General features: G+C 52.1%; 3 protein-coding genes across 3 annotated transcripts; all 3 read right to left on the reverse strand.

The window, feature by feature from the left end:
* Positions 1 to 1,845: 1,845 nt before the first annotated feature.
* On the reverse strand, positions 1,846 to 3,025 carry EsH8_IX_000604 (uncharacterized protein; the record flags this gene model as incomplete). Its single annotated transcript, XM_083266940.1, has 2 exons — positions 1,846 to 2,789; positions 2,869 to 3,025. The coding sequence occupies 2 exons, from the start codon at positions 3,023 to 3,025 to the stop codon at positions 1,846 to 1,848; spliced, it is 1,101 nt and encodes a 366-aa protein (XP_083130505.1).
* Positions 3,026 to 5,093: 2,068 nt separating this feature from the next.
* On the reverse strand, positions 5,094 to 7,620 carry EsH8_IX_000605 (uncharacterized protein; the record flags this gene model as incomplete). The annotated part of the gene is made up of 4 exons (XM_083266941.1): positions 5,094 to 5,695; positions 6,032 to 6,335; positions 7,389 to 7,494; positions 7,550 to 7,620. The coding sequence occupies 4 exons, from the start codon at positions 7,618 to 7,620 to the stop codon at positions 5,094 to 5,096; spliced, it is 1,083 nt and encodes a 360-aa protein (XP_083130506.1).
* A 3,581-nt stretch (positions 7,621 to 11,201) lies between these two features.
* On the reverse strand, positions 11,202 to 14,973 carry EsH8_IX_000606 (uncharacterized protein; the record flags this gene model as incomplete). The annotated part of the gene is made up of 3 exons (XM_083266942.1): positions 11,202 to 13,060; positions 13,126 to 13,878; positions 13,977 to 14,973. 3 exons carry the CDS (start codon positions 14,971 to 14,973, stop codon positions 11,202 to 11,204), a joined length of 3,609 nt encoding a protein of 1,202 aa, XP_083130507.1.
* Between the last annotated feature and the right edge of the window lie 831 nt (positions 14,974 to 15,804).

Consider the following 15,804-nt stretch of genomic DNA (forward strand, 5'->3'; position numbering starts at 1 on the left):
TTGGCCAACTGGCTCTGACGGAGAGAGGGAGAGGGAGGGAAAGAGAGGCGTGGGTGGTACACAAGATAGGTAGGAACCGGCCCAGCCCACCTGCAGGCTCGAGCTCCGAACAAGGAGGGAGCATCACTGATTGGCGACTGCCCCTCCATTGCGTTGAGGCAGCTGCCCCCACTTTGGCGATTAAACACACCCTCCAATGACCCTGGAGCGAGTGGGCGGCCACCTGCCCCGGGCTGGTGCGGGGTGCGGCAGAAAAACTGGCAAACGTGCACTGCGCTCCGGAGCATGTATCCGTACCATACAGAGTGTACACGCATGCACCACATGTCGGCGTACTCATTAATGACGGCTCACCACCTGCCCAATTGTTCAGTGTGCCTGGAAAGTATAGTATAGCATCGTAATCCATTCCTTAGGAAAACGAGCACAGAAAGTTAGATGGTTTGGCGAGCGATTGCCCTCCTTGACTTGACACAGGAACAGACTGACGCCGAAGTGCTTCTCCAAAGATTACCTGTATGTAAGTACCTACGTGTATGTACCTTGGGTACCGGACATGCATAGATGGTAAGCACACAGAACGCTCCTCTCACCCTTCCTTCATTCCTTCATTCCTTCCCTCACCGCCAGACCGGGCCTACGTCAGGTACCGTCCTCCCGAGACACCCACCTATGATACCGGCCGCTTTCGCACCGTGGAACTTTATTCGAACCAGGAACTTCCCTTCCCGTCGCTGGGTCCGTCGTCGGCGGTCGGCCACTTCCAGTCTCTATGCTCCATTCCCTAGGCCCCTGCCTCCTCCAACGGTCCCCATTTCTCCAGATACCGCACCTTTTTTCTTCTGTTTTAGTTTCTACTGCGAATTACACACAGATGGGGCCAGCGCCGCCTCTCATTGGCGGCACTTGTCGTGGGAAACCAGTGCAACCCGTCGACCGACAAACGCCTTCAACGTGCCGGGAAACGGGAAACGGGAAGTGGAAACGGACGTTCAGACACCAAACACGTATTGTCGAACACAAACTGTAAAACGTTCCTGTACATGGTAAAGGCTGTTATCGAGCAAGACATATTACGTCCCCGGCCTCTCGAGTGAGCCCAGCGGGCAAAGACGCCGCCCCGAACAAAGACGTCATTCCATGACATGCCACCGACTAATAAATAGAGTTGAGCCATCCGGAGGGGGTTTGACGCGTTCGCCGTATCTCCAGTGTCTGTCGATACATAATTACATGTAATATGGTACATGACGAGCCAAAGTCTCCGAGCAACTGCAGCTTCCGAATCCGACATCCATCACGGTTCATACTCTGAAGCGCACACAGTACCCGACGCTTCCAAGAAGAATTCCAAGAAGAAAAATTAAAATTAAAAAATTAAAAACCTACTACTCGCAAGTTTCGTTTCCTCCGAGGCACGCCCGGCTTCACAAGTTTCGAGTTGCGTCCAACCTTACTATTTACTCCCGCATATGCTTCCGAACGAGGCCAATGAGCTCCGGACAAGCGTCCCCCATCCCGTGATTGCATGCACTAGCCCGGCCGCCTGCGTGCTGCACGTCGCTCCCTCTCTACTACCTCGCCAGCTACGGCTACTCGTCTTGAATGCTCCGATCGTCGTCGTGAACACGTCTTGTCTGACAAAAGCCCCGGTTTTGGTTCAGCATTTGCGAGTATCCACCACACATGTTCAAGCTCACGGAGTTGAAATAACTCCGTTTGGCCCCAATATATCCCGCACGCAGTAGCGTCCCGTGATCCGGATTGCCTAGCTTGCCTCTGAGAACGCTCCTCGACGAGTTGTGTTGATGGCGCCGGTCTTTAGTTATTCGCCTCTCTGTTGGCCTAATTAACTTCCAGACCGCAATATGATCGACGCTCTTCTGATGTGTTAACCACACTGCCATGCTGCAGCTGCAATGCCGCAGCACCCCTTAGTCGTCGCCACTTGTTGCTCTGCTCAATCACGGCCCTGTCAAACACGAACCACCACCTCTCAAAGAGAACCTGGCCAACCTCCCAGCTTGACGCTTCATATGGATCCGCGCCCCAGATCCGCGCCCCTTCGCTCGAGTCTTCCAAGTCATAAGCAAAGTTCACAAGCCCAATCTGGCCCCGTGCCGCTGGGGGTCGTGCCTCGTCGGGAAGGCTAAAGACATTGATGATCCGGTCGCGCACGCCCGGCCACGGCAGGAAGTCCAGGATCGGATGATGGGGTAGCATCACCTGAGCCGCCGTTGGTCTCCACGACTCCGGCAGCAGCTCGGCCGGCGTCCCCGCGCCCAGGTTGAACGGCGAGTTAGCCGCCGGGTCCCACATAATTGAGTAGGAACCCAGCCGTGTAGCTACCCGAAGGAGCGCCTTGAGCACTTTCAGGTCGCTCATCGGAAGAAGGTAACTATCGGGGAAGTCGGGCGATGATAGTGATGAGTAGTTCATGAGGGATGCCGGGTCGACAGTAGAAGGCGAGCTGGGCATTGTTGCCATCATGGCCTCGCAATCTAGGCTCTGGCCAAACACTGATGGATCTGTGCCGTACAACAGCTCTGATATCGAACTGTCATCTGACAGATCAGTTGACCAGGTGGCAGATGCGTCCATATCGAAGGCCGCAGTAGTGCCATCTTCCTCGCCGGTCAACGGCAAGCTGTGGCCTGCAAGCTGCTCAATCGGGTCGACGGCATCAGGTACGGGTGGAACAGGGCTTCCAGCGAATGTCTCAGACACCTGTCGCTCTGTGCTGCCGGCATCCTTCTCCCTGGCGAGGCGGTTTTGCCTCTTGCGCTCCCCTGGTCTAGGTCAGCCTGTGTCGAGACATTGTGAGGCGCAACGAGGCGCAACATGGGGTAACGAGGCGGTGAGTCTTACGGTATCTGCGCTGAGCCAGAACGTTCAGCACCCGCTTCCTCTCCGGTGCGTTCTCATCAATGTTGGGCAGCTCCAGGATTTGAGGCTCCTGGCGGACTCTCTGCCGCGTTCTGGGCCGGTTGTAAGTCGAGGTGTGGGTCGTCGGCCCTGCAGGCATCGTGTCCGGCATTGCTGGTACCCCCTTTCCAGGTATGGCCCTTGTTTCGGTTTGAATTTTGAGGATATCGCACCCAAATCGGGACGACGGCAGTGCTTCAAACTGGTTATGGTTATGGTTATCTGTTAGGACGTGTGAACAAAAGGCACTTCGGCTCTAGAGCTGCTGCGGCCATGCCATATAAGCGTGTTGATCGGGTGGTGGGGGCATCACACAGTGTCTATCGAAGCGTTATGTTTACTGTTCCACCATAACGGATAAGCCGCCGCAGGTGTTATATCCTCGTGCTTAACAATTTCCGAGCTGAGGAGAGCACCGTACAGTGCAAACTGAGAGACACAGTTGCGACCCATAAGTCTGAGCCCACATGCGTGCGTCGCGACGCATCCCTTAATTCTGCTGCCTGGTCGGCAAACCGAAGCTCAACTGATGAGCCTACAACGAGTTTCCATTACAGCAAACTGTTTCGGCTGGAAAGACGTACCGTGTCATAGTACAAGTCTGGGCAATGGGTTCAAGACGCAGAGCGCAGCCCGTGCAGTCCCTTATAAGCAATGTAAACAGCAGCGCAGGCACCAAAGTATACTCCAACTACGACACATTTCCTAAGTATCAGCAAGTGAAGCCCTCAGGTGTGCTGACAAGCCATTCAAGGCCTGTGGGGAACCCGAGGAGAGCAACTCGTGAAGCACACGCTGCTTAGGTGGTCAAGCAGGATAACAGCGGAGAGATTGTCGTTTGCCTCTCGTCTCGGCTGCCTGTGTCTTTCCATGTTCCAGAAATCTTTGACTTCATGAAGCACGCTATTTATTCCTACTCCGTCACGAATTTGGCGAACGGGAACAGCATTTCATCAAATTACTTCCCCTTGGATGGAATAGCTGATAGGCCCTCGAGCGTGGTTTCTAGTGATGCCAGTATTGTATGTTGTACGAGCATGTGTCGTATAGCGTTTCTTTAAGTCGCTGACACAAACGGAACTTGGAGTTAGACCTAGACATATGCTACTCTTGGGTTTGACCCGATAGAATCCGGCACTACATGCCAACCAAGGAGAGAAAGGCGCACCCAAACCTGTTATGTTGCGTCGTGGTGAACGTGTGCTCGCCCTATGGCATGAGCGAACGGTATTGGCAGTGAAGATACATGGGCATTGTCTGTAACCAAACCTATGCCAAACTGAGTGGAACATCATTGAATCTTATATTTCCCCCTGTCATTTGCCAATAAGAGAGGGAAGAGGCAAATCTGTCACGGGCTTATCCGACACATCCCCGCCGCGACTGGCTCCGTTCCAATCCACATCCTGAACGGCAGCCGCATCCGCCTGGGTCTTCTGCAATTGCAACGCATGCTTGAGTGGATTTTTGAACAGATATCTTTTTTTGCGATCCTTTTCTCTCCCAACAGGCATTTCGGACTATTCGCGCCTATGTGGATGAGAATCGACCGAGGAAGCACCGGGGGGCGACAGCAAAGTATTGTTGACGCGGGGAACGGGGCGGCGACGTTCACCAGCACGGCATCGAGACACCGCGCAAGTCCATCCTCAGGAGCGTGACCAAAAAGATAAGAAGGCTGCCTCATTGGCGGGGCGCGGACAATGAACCGGATGTGCCCCTGCCCAAGACCTCCTTCAAAAAGGCTCTTCCATCTCGAGTCTCGGTAAGGCTCTGGCGCCGGATACCACCACGACGCCAAAGAACAGTTCAAGCCCCAATGTTGCATCTGAAGGGTAAGCCAATCCTTGCGAAGTTTCTAGCATACCGAATGTAACTGAAAATATGCGGAAGTGAACTATCGCGGTCTCAGAGCAGCATCTCAGCGAGCTCGAGGGTGCGATTCACCGACGAGGGATCTCCGCCCTCCCCGGGGAGGAGAACTCACAAAAGGTGTCAAGGTATGTGAGAAGCTGCCAGATGTGCCTGAACTTGCAGTAGTAGGCAAGCTGAGGGAGGTCGGCGGCGGAAGAGGTCTTCTAGACCTTGCCAACTGTCACTTGCTCCGGGTACTTGGCCTCCTCGACGACCTTGAGCGCAGCCATGTACTGCACCTTGGTCTTCTCAGGCTAGTCTTCGTGCGAGGCGACCGACCAGTCATCGTTGTGCCAGCGGGGGCGGCAGTCGCGGATCCACGGCTTGTCGTCGCGGATGTCGACGAAGTTGAAGTTGTACCGAGATCCCTTTCCGGCGTTCGAGCCCTTGTTCCAGTCGGAGGAATGCTTGAACTGGGATTCAGGGAGACCAAAGAACTCGTACTGGTCGTGCTTGCGCTTGATTGGAGGCAGGTACTTGTCGCGGGTCGGCTGCGTATTAGAGGCGCCGAGGACGAAAGATTGGGTGTCGCGAGTGAAGCTGGTGGAGGACTCGGGGGCGTGCGAGGCGGCACCTTCATCGGCGGTGTTGTCGGCGGTGCTGGCGCTGGCGCCAGAGGCGACAGGCGCAGCCATGCTTGCCTCGACAGCCAACACGACCTGTTTTGACACCCATCTGATATAAATTGGAACAGTTGATGCCTTTCTTCTTGCATTTGAGGTATGTGTGGCCCACCACGCCATAGTCATTGCAGGGCCTGTCAGGGCAGAAGCGCTTGGCGTGGCCTTCTTTTTTGCAGATATCGCAAACCTTCTCGTTTGTGCACTGTTGCTCCGTATAACCCTCACGTTGACACCTGGAACATGTCTTGATGACCTGCGGACAGTGTGTCTTAGTATGGCCGACATCATTGCAAGCCTTACGTGCGATGAGCCTCGGGCACCGTCCAACGCTATGTCTAGGTTCGTGACAGTTGAAACACATATTATCGTCGTACTGGGACTGGACATGACCGGTCTCTTTGTATTATGGGCATCGTGTAGATTTGCTTCGCTCACGCTGCATTCTCCGGTATCATGCTTAATGCTGCCGCACCTTGCGCAGCTGTCCATTTTGATCTAACAGTTGAATGAACGCGCTTCATCAAGGAAGGCGCCAATCCATTGCCTGTTGCAACCTCGAAGCTGCATACCCTCGTTCATGAAGACCACATCGAACAGCTTGCTCCTGGTTAAGGCCAAGTTCATTCGTCGAGGATCTCTGCAGAAACCATTCGCGTCTATCCGGACAAAATCGACGAAGACGATGTCACGTTCAACACCTTGCGAGGAGTCCAGTGTACGGATCTCGACACGCTGATAGTCGTAGTCGCTGATCTCTTTCGAATCCACCATGCCTTTCAACGCAGTCTGGTAGTGAAAGACCTGTCCATTGTATAGAGGAAGAATAAGCACGCTCGGAAGCTTGCCATCATCGTTACCAGCGCTGCGGAGGTTCTGGTTTTTTTCAGAATCTGCTTCAACAAAAAGCATGCATACGGGATATGCGTTTCATTGTATGATGAGTTGCGGATAGTTTTGGGTTCGGCATCACAAGAACCAATGACGATGCGGTTGTGGAACGCGTCTCTAACATTGTCGTCTCTGCGAACAATGATCTGATCCACGATCTTGTAATACTCAGACAATTCTTTGGCATCTTTCACTGTCGACCATCGCTGTATCCGAACCGAATGGAATAGCAGGATAGAGATGGATGGCAGCATTCTGCGCTGTCGATGATTCAGGTTTAAGTAACCTTTGGTCGCTCCTGAGTGGTAAGCTCGATCACGGAGCGAGACATAAAGTTGGCTGATGGACGGGCCTTGAGAATCCCTGACGCTGTGGGCAACGAACGGAGGCAGCTGAGCAGGATCACCAAAGAAGAAGTACGCCTTCGTATCGTAGTGAGCTATCGAGATTTATAGTGACCATAAAGAGAATGTACTTCTTCGCAAGTCCGGGAGTGGTAAGTTTGTGCCGAACTGCCTGCCACCATTGAAGTTGTTCCTCTTAGTCTGGCGCGATATCGGTTACAATCTTTTTATCGAGGCCATTGGCACCAGGTTCACTTGCACCTGATGCAGGCGCCGAATGAGTTATCTCCTCAACAAAGTGCCTGATCCTCAGTTCCGTATTCTCATTGGTAGGATCCTCAGGGTTGTTGTATAATGTCCGCACTGATTCGAGGCCCACTGGATGGCCAAGCTCTTTTCCAAGAAACTGTTGCATCGATGTCAATAGAACAGCTTCTGAATGAAGACCCTTGGCGTTGAAATTCTTTGTCGTCGTACGAAGAGTTGAAGTCGAGAAGGAAGCGAAAGCACATCTAGCCCTCAATGACAAGAGGTGCAGCAGCAGAGCTAAGCGCACGACCCTGATCATCGCTGTTGGAATCATCGCTTTCGGAATCGTCAGAGTCGTCCGAAGGAGAGGTACCACCACCATTATCATGACCACCAACGCCATGATACATGCAGCGAGCGCCGTGCGACATGAAGACGCACTCACCACAAGCACTTCCCTGGTAGGAAGGAAGGCGGTAGCAGTGGCGAAAGCGGTGACGAGCATTGGTGGCACACTTCTGGCGACAGGCAGCGACGAGGTGCCCACGACTCTGGATAAGGATAGCGCGGAAGTATCCCTCGCGACGGATGATCTTGGCGACGTACGAGTGAACATTCTCGCCAGCGGGCAGGCGAATACTGTGCTGAAAAACGGAAAAGGGCAAGTACCCATACATTCCAAATGGGGTGTGAGGCGAGATAATAATTATGAGACTCTCGTCGTCACACAGCCCCATGCGGTTGGTGTTGATATCCCTTGGAGTGGACCTGAACTCCAGTGAAACGGGAGACGAGGTGGATGTGTTGCCTTTGGCTTTCATGAGAACCGGAAGATTTGCTGACTGTCCTTCGAAGTCAGGCTCGGCTGCAGTCTAAAGATAAAGTCAGAGGTGTTATAAAATTGCATTCAACGTCTTCAACTTACATCCTGGATTTCATTGTTGTCGTAGGCAGTCTCGCTATTTCATTGCCGCGTGTGTTATAACCAGCCCCGGCCTCAGTCTCCTGCGGCTGCTGCTGGTTCTGAGTGTGATCCTGCGCCGTGTCTTTGCGAGGAATGACTGCCACAGAAATATTGGGTTGGGGTGAGAGCTGACCATCAGAGAGAGCGATGCCAGATTCTTTTTCTAATAGTATCTGACTGTTGATTCACTGCGTTAAGGTATCTGTTTCGTGATAGCCCTGAAAGTGAAGCCATCACGCTTCAATCAGCGCAAGAGATCTTTCTCTGATGCAGTCCACAGCTGTCCCTGGCCGCCTTTCGTAGTGTTTGACTAGCTTTCCATCTTGGAAGAAGATGCGTGTACTGCTGTATCGCGTTACAAATCTTTTTGGAGAACAAAACTCTTCAACATTACATTGCAGAATGCGATGGGTATCTTGTTCAGAAGGTGAACCTCAAGAAACGCAATAAATTCGTGAGGAAAATCTGACAACGTCGGGGTAAAGACGATGACAGGTGCATGAGTATTTAACACTCGCCAAACTTGATAAAAGAATAAATAGAAGTGTGATATTTCGGTAAACGAAGCGTCAGGTATATGTTCTTATTGTTGGAAAATTTGGAGTGAATGGGGAGAAAAAGAGGTTCTTGGTAAAGACGTTGATCATCAATGTAGGTGGGAAGAAGAGGAGCATGGTAAATCACCGCAAAGAAAAAGGCGGACCCAGTTATGGTACTGCGCGTTCTAAAGAGGTAGGAATCTGGGACGTGACTGCCTCTAATTCTGCTTAATTGATTTCAAACGAGGCACGCGACCCCTCTCGGGCCAAAACAACTGATCAAAGCCTTGAGCGCTGTCAAAAATCGACCTCGCTCACAAGCCATCACATGCAGTTGATCTTGTGCAAAGCCGGAATGCAAACACCGCTCGAGTCTACTATTGTCCATCGGGACTGAGACTCAAGCAGTATTGATAGCCCCGTGGTGTCCAGACAAAACGAACGACCCATTATGATCTGGTTTGTGAAAAGGAAGTGAGCATAAATAACCGAAGGGTATATGTGTACCATTAATTTATACTAGTAGTCGTTAGGTGAGGAGCGTTTGACAGTTTTTTAGATGGTTGAGGGCGTCAGAGTGCCGGCAAGTAAGGCTTGTTGGGAGGGTTTGTACTTGATGATCGTTATCGTGGGTCGCCAAGTACTACTGGGGGACAAGTATAAGTAAAAAAGGACCGCTACTGTTCTCAGAGGCACAGTGTCGGCCAACTGAATAACCTTTTACACGGCCATCTAGGTCTCGCAGGTTGAACAGTGGGCATTCCGAACAAGTGCCTATCTATGGGCTTATGGCTTCTAGGGGGCTAAATTCATGTTGTGATGTCGCGTAGGATATCCGGTACGGTACTGAGATGCGAGAATCTTGCCATGGGAATGCTGAGGCACGGGTAGTCGCGAGGTTTTATAACTTCACTATTCTCATATGTTAGCTGGACGTGTAGGTCACCTCCGCATCTCAGTCAGACAGGTGCGCAAGCTGCGAGGCAGGGGGTAGGATACTCTAGGCTGAAGGCATTCGCAACAATAGGAGGCAAACCGGAAGCAGTAGAGACCCAGTAAACAGTCAAACGTTAACTACAGGCAAAGGCGTTAACTGCAGGCAAAGGAGTGCAGCTATGTTTGTCTTCAAATCTTGGTGCTACTCCTGGCGGCGTTGTATTACACGATGTTAGTCACAATCCAGCAAACAATGCAATACAACGCCTGTGGTCATGTTTTTTCAAGCGACCATAAGGCATCAACTGACTCTGACTGAACAGCATGTACTTGCTCTGCATATCGTTCGGCAGCTTCTTCACTCCCGCCGAATGTATCAGGCGATGCCAGTAGTTGAGTAGCAAGGTACTTTAGGGCATCGTCGGCGAGGATTATAGGACCACCACACTCATACAACGAGCTTCTTGAACAAGGCCATTGGGATCCCAACACGCTCAGTTAACTGACCTCACCGCTGCAAGCCACGTTGGTGGTCCCGTTGCTCCCTTACCTTACTAACTACTCCTCAGTAGATCGGTCATCGAATCATTGCTGTTACCATTCTAAATCATATCAGCACTACACAAACGTGCATATAGCAACTGTCAAGGCGCGTCTTTCACGCAAATCTTACCATCAATGACGCTGCCGCGTTATCCGGTGGCAGTTTTTCTGAAAACGAAGCTCAAACGACGAGCTTACAACGAGCTTCTACCACAGCAAACTATTTTTAAATGGCAAGACGTACCATATCACAAGAAAAGTCTGGCCAATTAGTGAAAGGCGCGGAGCGCTGCCCTGTAGTCCCCACAGACAGTGTTGTCACCTGAGCCCGTTCGATGTTTCTGAGAAACATTGTATGTTATTTGGCCAACGTTTTCATGATAAACTCTCAGTTTTGTCAAGAAGAAATAAAGCCCCCATAAATTTTTCAGCATTTGTAGAAACAATCGGCCGGTGTAGCATGGCATTATGTCTGCTATTCTTACTACTGAGACTATTCTTGTACTTCTTTTACCTTTGTGTTGCCTTTGCCTTCTCTCCAGTTGGGGCTTATCGCTCATGGCTACTAGGCCTAGTAGCCTCTTCGCTCTAAGAAACTTGTAAAACTTATTCTCTAGGGAATATACTTCAAACGGAGTACTTTTGTTAGACACTATTGAAATACTCCATCTATTCTCTGCTTGGCCTCTGAGATGACTAAAGTTAACGCTTTTGTGATTTCGTCGCCTGACATGGCTAGATTACTCAGACACAAAAAGGGAGATAAAGGTTCACAAATCAACAATGCCTCAGAAGTAAACACAATATGACAAACCTGAAGCTGCATTTCTGTGACGGCTAGCATCCATATTGCGTACTTTTTGTGGAACACCTGGTATTTTTGTCGTTCTTACCGTTTCTATAGGAAGTGAAGTGGACCTTTGTATTAGTGGCCTAGCATATATAAATGCTGCCCTGCCTGGGACGGCATAGTCGACAAATGCGTGCATCGGCTTTCACGACTTTTTTTCTTGGAGCTGGATTTTAATATTTTTGTATTAAGCACTCATTGGGTATACAAGTCAAGTCTAAAACTGGCAATACCCCTATTGCATTCCGTTTTCCCATTTTTAACAAGCCTGTCGAACCTGCTGCCATCGCATCTGTTTTTTTTTTCTCTCTCTCTCTCTCACTTATGGTAACCCCAAGTTGGAAACAAACAAACAAATCCAAACCACATATCTATGTTAAAAAAAGAGATCGTTAAAGTCGTCATCAAACGCGGTCTCGCTCTGCATCAAAGAGGGCCCATGCCCATGCCCATATCAAGGTCTGCCGCGCTGAAATCATCAAAGTGCATGCCTTGCAAGATGTCATTCATCTCCGCATCCGACAGCGTCAAATCCATGCCCGTAGGCAACGCCGAGTTCGACGGCGGCAGCCTCGGCTGCGGCTGCAGAATCTGCGCTTGCTGCGCTTGCTGCGCTTGCTGCTGCTCGGGTTGTTGCTCCTTCGTCATCATCCAGTCCTTGAACTTGCCCAACAGAGTAGGGTCGTCCGCCGCAGTCGTGGCAGTGTTTATGATAAGCCTGGCCTGAGCGCGAAGGGCGTCGTCGTCGGGGAAGCGGCCCGTGATGGCCATCTCCATCTCGACAAACTTGACGAGGCCGTCCTCAAGCTCGCGAGCGCAAAAGATGGTTGCGGGCTTCGCGTAGCGCGTCTTGAAGGTCTCGAGGTACTTGTTGAGGACATTCGTATCCGTCTCGAACACCTTGCTGTCGCGAATAGATACACTCATGGACTTCTCGCTGAAGGGAGCCATGTTGCCACCCGGGAAGGCATAGGGGGGCGCGAAGCCCGTCCCACCTTGTGAAATCGACCAAGAGTCGCCCTCCGGAAGACCGGGACCGGGTTCCTTGATGATTCCGACATCGCGCTTGAAGCGTTGCAGCCACTCGGCGTTGTCCGCTGCTGTTTGGTTCCATTGGTCATCATCGTTATACAGAAGGAGCCTTGCCTGATGCTGTAGCTCTGAATCAGACGGAATATGATGAACCGAGTTGACATAACTTTTCAGTGACTTGGTAAGCCTTGAATAGCAGTTCGCATCGTTCATGAAGAATGGGCTGGTCTTGACATATGGAGTTTGACCCATTGCCTGGTTGGTCGTGGGTGGGAAGATGAGGCTGTTTGAAGCGTTGGCGGAGACATTTGATGGTGAAGTCCCGGAGACGGAAAATTGCATCCCACCTTGGGAGATCGGAGTTTGAGACGCAGGCGACGTGTTTAGACTCGATCCCGAAACTGAAGCGGGCAGATTTCGTTGCTTGAAAGCTGACAGCCACTCCAAGTTGTCGGCAGCGGTCTGGTTCCAGCCGTCGTCGAACTCGTAGATGATGATTCTAGCCTGTCGCTGCAAATCGGCATCCATGTTGGCAGGATCGGCGCCCAACGCTATTTGCATGTTCATGTAGTCGGCCAAGGACCGTTCCAGTCTGCTGTAGTTGTGGATAGTTGAGTCGATCTTGGTGGTGTCAGTCGACCGCTCGTTTTCGTTCACAATGTCCTCAGTTCTGGGGAGATGTGCCCGCTGTCTGAAGTTTGCAAGCCAGCTAGTTGACTGAAAGATGAGCTTGACGAGCCAATTGGCAATGAAGTCCGATGGCGACACACTTATACTTTCAATCTCACTAATAATTTGGGCTGCCTCCTCTTGCAGCTCATCATCCATGGCTGTTAGGCCTAACAGCCTCTTCGCTCTGACAAACTCCTGAAGCCCACTCTCCAATCTACACGACTCAAACAGGGTATCCTTTCCCGAAATTCGAAGCGTACTCAGTCTGTTTTCTGCTTGGGCTCGGAGAGGACCAAATTTGGCGGCTTTCATGATATCCTCGCTTGACATGATCAGATCACGCAGCCACGAGAAAGGAGACGACAATTCACGAATCGACAATATTTCGGAGGCGAATACGATACGGCAGGCTTCAAGCTGCATCTCTGCGTCGTCAGGCATCCGTCCGGTCTTGTCGAAGTGGTTCTGCATGAAGTATGCCAACTCGATTTTGAGGAGGTCGTAGGCGCTGCGGGGGGTCTCTGCGGGCGCACCACTGGCTGTGTACGGGTACGGCGTGTTCCGCTCATTATCAATGAGATCTATTTTTACCACAAGTTAGACTTCGGTAGCTTATCTACGGGATAGCTGAGGGGACGATTCATACATGGTGGGATGGAGTTCTCGACCATCTCGAGCACCGGTGTGTCAAAACCCCAGTCACCCTTCCAGTCAGCCATCGTGTAACCAGTCTTGAAGTGCTCTGCCAGGTGATCGACGCGAATAGACCAAGTGTCCATCACAATACCACAGAAACCACACCGCGACCGAATCTCGGGCGTAGCGACCTTCCAGGTCTTCATGGACCAGTCCACGAACTTGACATTGTGAACAAGACGCAGGTGCTGGTTTAGATGATCCTTCCGGTAAAATGTCCGCTCCTCCAGGCTTCGCTCTTGGCAGGCCGAGTGGTTGTGGCTCTCGATGTGGGCACTGTCGGGGTTGGCTTCGCCGCAGAAAACGCAGCAAAGCTGGTTGGTCACTGGGCTGAGTGCCACCGGCCCGTCAGGAGAGCACACCCATCTCTCCAAAGAAAGATGAAGCGATTTTTCGTGCCGCTGCCAATCATGCTTGGTTCTGAACGTTTCGGTACAGAATGTACACTGGAAGGTCTTGTGCGGAGTGGTGAGAGGCGTCTTCTCTTCGACGCCCTTGGTGCCGGCACGCCTCCTGCGACGCCGACGACCACGGTTAAATGATCCGAATGACCCGAATGACCCAAGAGACGCATGCGAGTATGCGGAGGCGAATGAGCCACCACTGGAGTGAGAGGTACCGAAACTGCTCGCCGATGAAGCATTGCAGAGCGATTTCCCAGATCCGTCGTCAGTGAAGTTGAAGCTATACGGACTAGTAAGGCCTAGAAAACTGTCAGCATTGCTAAGATAGGGCGCGAAACGGCACAACGCAGAATTGTCAAGCCCTTTCCGGCTGCGACCGTGAGAATTGAAACCGTACCTGATGATGAGGCGCCAGAACTGGACGCGACGGCTCGAGCAATGGCCGTAACCTCGGCAGGTTCGTTTTCGGGAGGAGAGTCAACCCATCGCTCTAGCGGGTTCATGTTACGCACTCTGCCATCCGGGGCAGGAGTTCCTCGTCTCTGAGGAATATCGATGGGGCCGCTATAGCTGCTGCGAGGATGAGGCGAGGTTGAGCGAGGGGCATGTGTTTTGCCCCGACGCCGTGCGTTAGCGAGCCAATTGGTAATCTGGGTTTTGTTCAGGCCTGTCTGCCGCTGAAGCATCTCTTTCTCTTCTTCGCTGGGGTAAGGGTGGCGCGTGTGTGTCGAGAGCCAGTTTTTCAGGATGCGAACAGACTCTCTAGAGAAGCGGGCACCGATTTTGGCCGGGGGTGTCGTCTTGCTGGGCATCGCAGCGGCAGGCTCGTCTGCGGAAGTCGCCAGGCTTCTCATGAGGTCCGGCGTCGACGTTCCGTGCAGACCAACCGCAAGATCACTGTCCTCAAGAACAGTTCGTGGATGGTCTCCCATGATGGGCCAAGGGTTCTGTGAAGGCAAAGCCTCCGACGTGCGCAGGTCAGCAAGGCCGGACATTTGCCCAGCAAAGCTGCACTCGCTTCGAAGTGCGACACATGATGTACAGTAGTTCTTGAAGCGACCCTCCTTGATCTTCTTGCACTGGTATCCTCCCAGGGTGCAGTTGATGCAAGGAGAGTCAGGCATGAACCACCATTCCTCCTGGGCGCTGCTCAGTTGATTGTCTACAGGACCGAGAGCATTGCCGGTGAGAACGGCATCTGAGGCAGATTCTCCAGAGAAATGCTCAAGAGCGAGGAAGCCGAAGTCGTCGTCGTCGACATTTTCCAAAACCAGGTCGAGGTTTGGGTCAGTGGGGGGCATGTCTTGGGATGACATGTTGAAGATGCTGCCCACTTCTGCAGCGGCCGCCTCCCAATTGACGAATTGGTCCATATCCTCGGGGATGGTTGTCATGATTGCAACTCGCCCTTAGGAAAGGCGTGCGTCTGACCTGGGTGATCGATCGAAGGGCGTCGATGTCATGGAGCAACCTCCTGCAGATGTAGACCGATAGGGCGTGGTCTCGACGTATCGCGTCGAGAGTCTTGTCAATTGTCAGGGCCAAAGGGCGTTCGGAAGCCCCGCCCAATGTAATCTTTGTTCAATTATGACCGATCGGGAGGCTAGACCGGCTTCGATTTGACAAGCACGGGTTCCTCGGGGGCAAAAAAGAAAGGTATAAGGAAGAAGGATGCAAACTTGGACAATCGGCCCCAGGCGTCGAATTCTTTTATTCAAAGCCTTCCTCGCCGTGCAGCGGATGAGATCAAGCCAGATGGATTCTGGCTCCGAGGAGCGTCCAAGTCGGAGTCATCAATGGTTGGCTCGCCAGACTGGGATTAGTATGGGTCGCTCGTGCATCAACTTGTCAAGAGTGCGCCCTTCGCTCGACAAGTCTACACCTTTCGGATGGGGACAACCCCACATTTATGCCTACGCCGGTGTGTTCCTTGTAGACCTGGTACATCGAAGAGGCTCGCCGCCACGTTTGCGGAGGGGAGTGCGGAGTGCAGCCTGGAGTCACACATCCGCGTGGGTGAAGCTGAGATAAAGACGCCATCGGCCGGCCGGCGGCCATTCCCTCCTTGTGGCAGAAAATGTATCGACATGACGGCATTTCCAACAGTTCACACGCCCGCGACAAGAACTCAATTAAAAAAAACATGTCATCTGGACAAGTCAATGGCTCCCAAGAAGCCCCGTGGAACAGCAGTGATATCACAAATACAACGAATTGCGTCGGGA

Source organism: Colletotrichum jinshuiense, chromosome 9 (genome assembly GCF_051148585.1).
Source record: "Colletotrichum jinshuiense chromosome 9, complete sequence".
Lineage (NCBI taxonomy): Eukaryota > Fungi > Ascomycota > Sordariomycetes > Glomerellales > Glomerellaceae > Colletotrichum > Colletotrichum jinshuiense.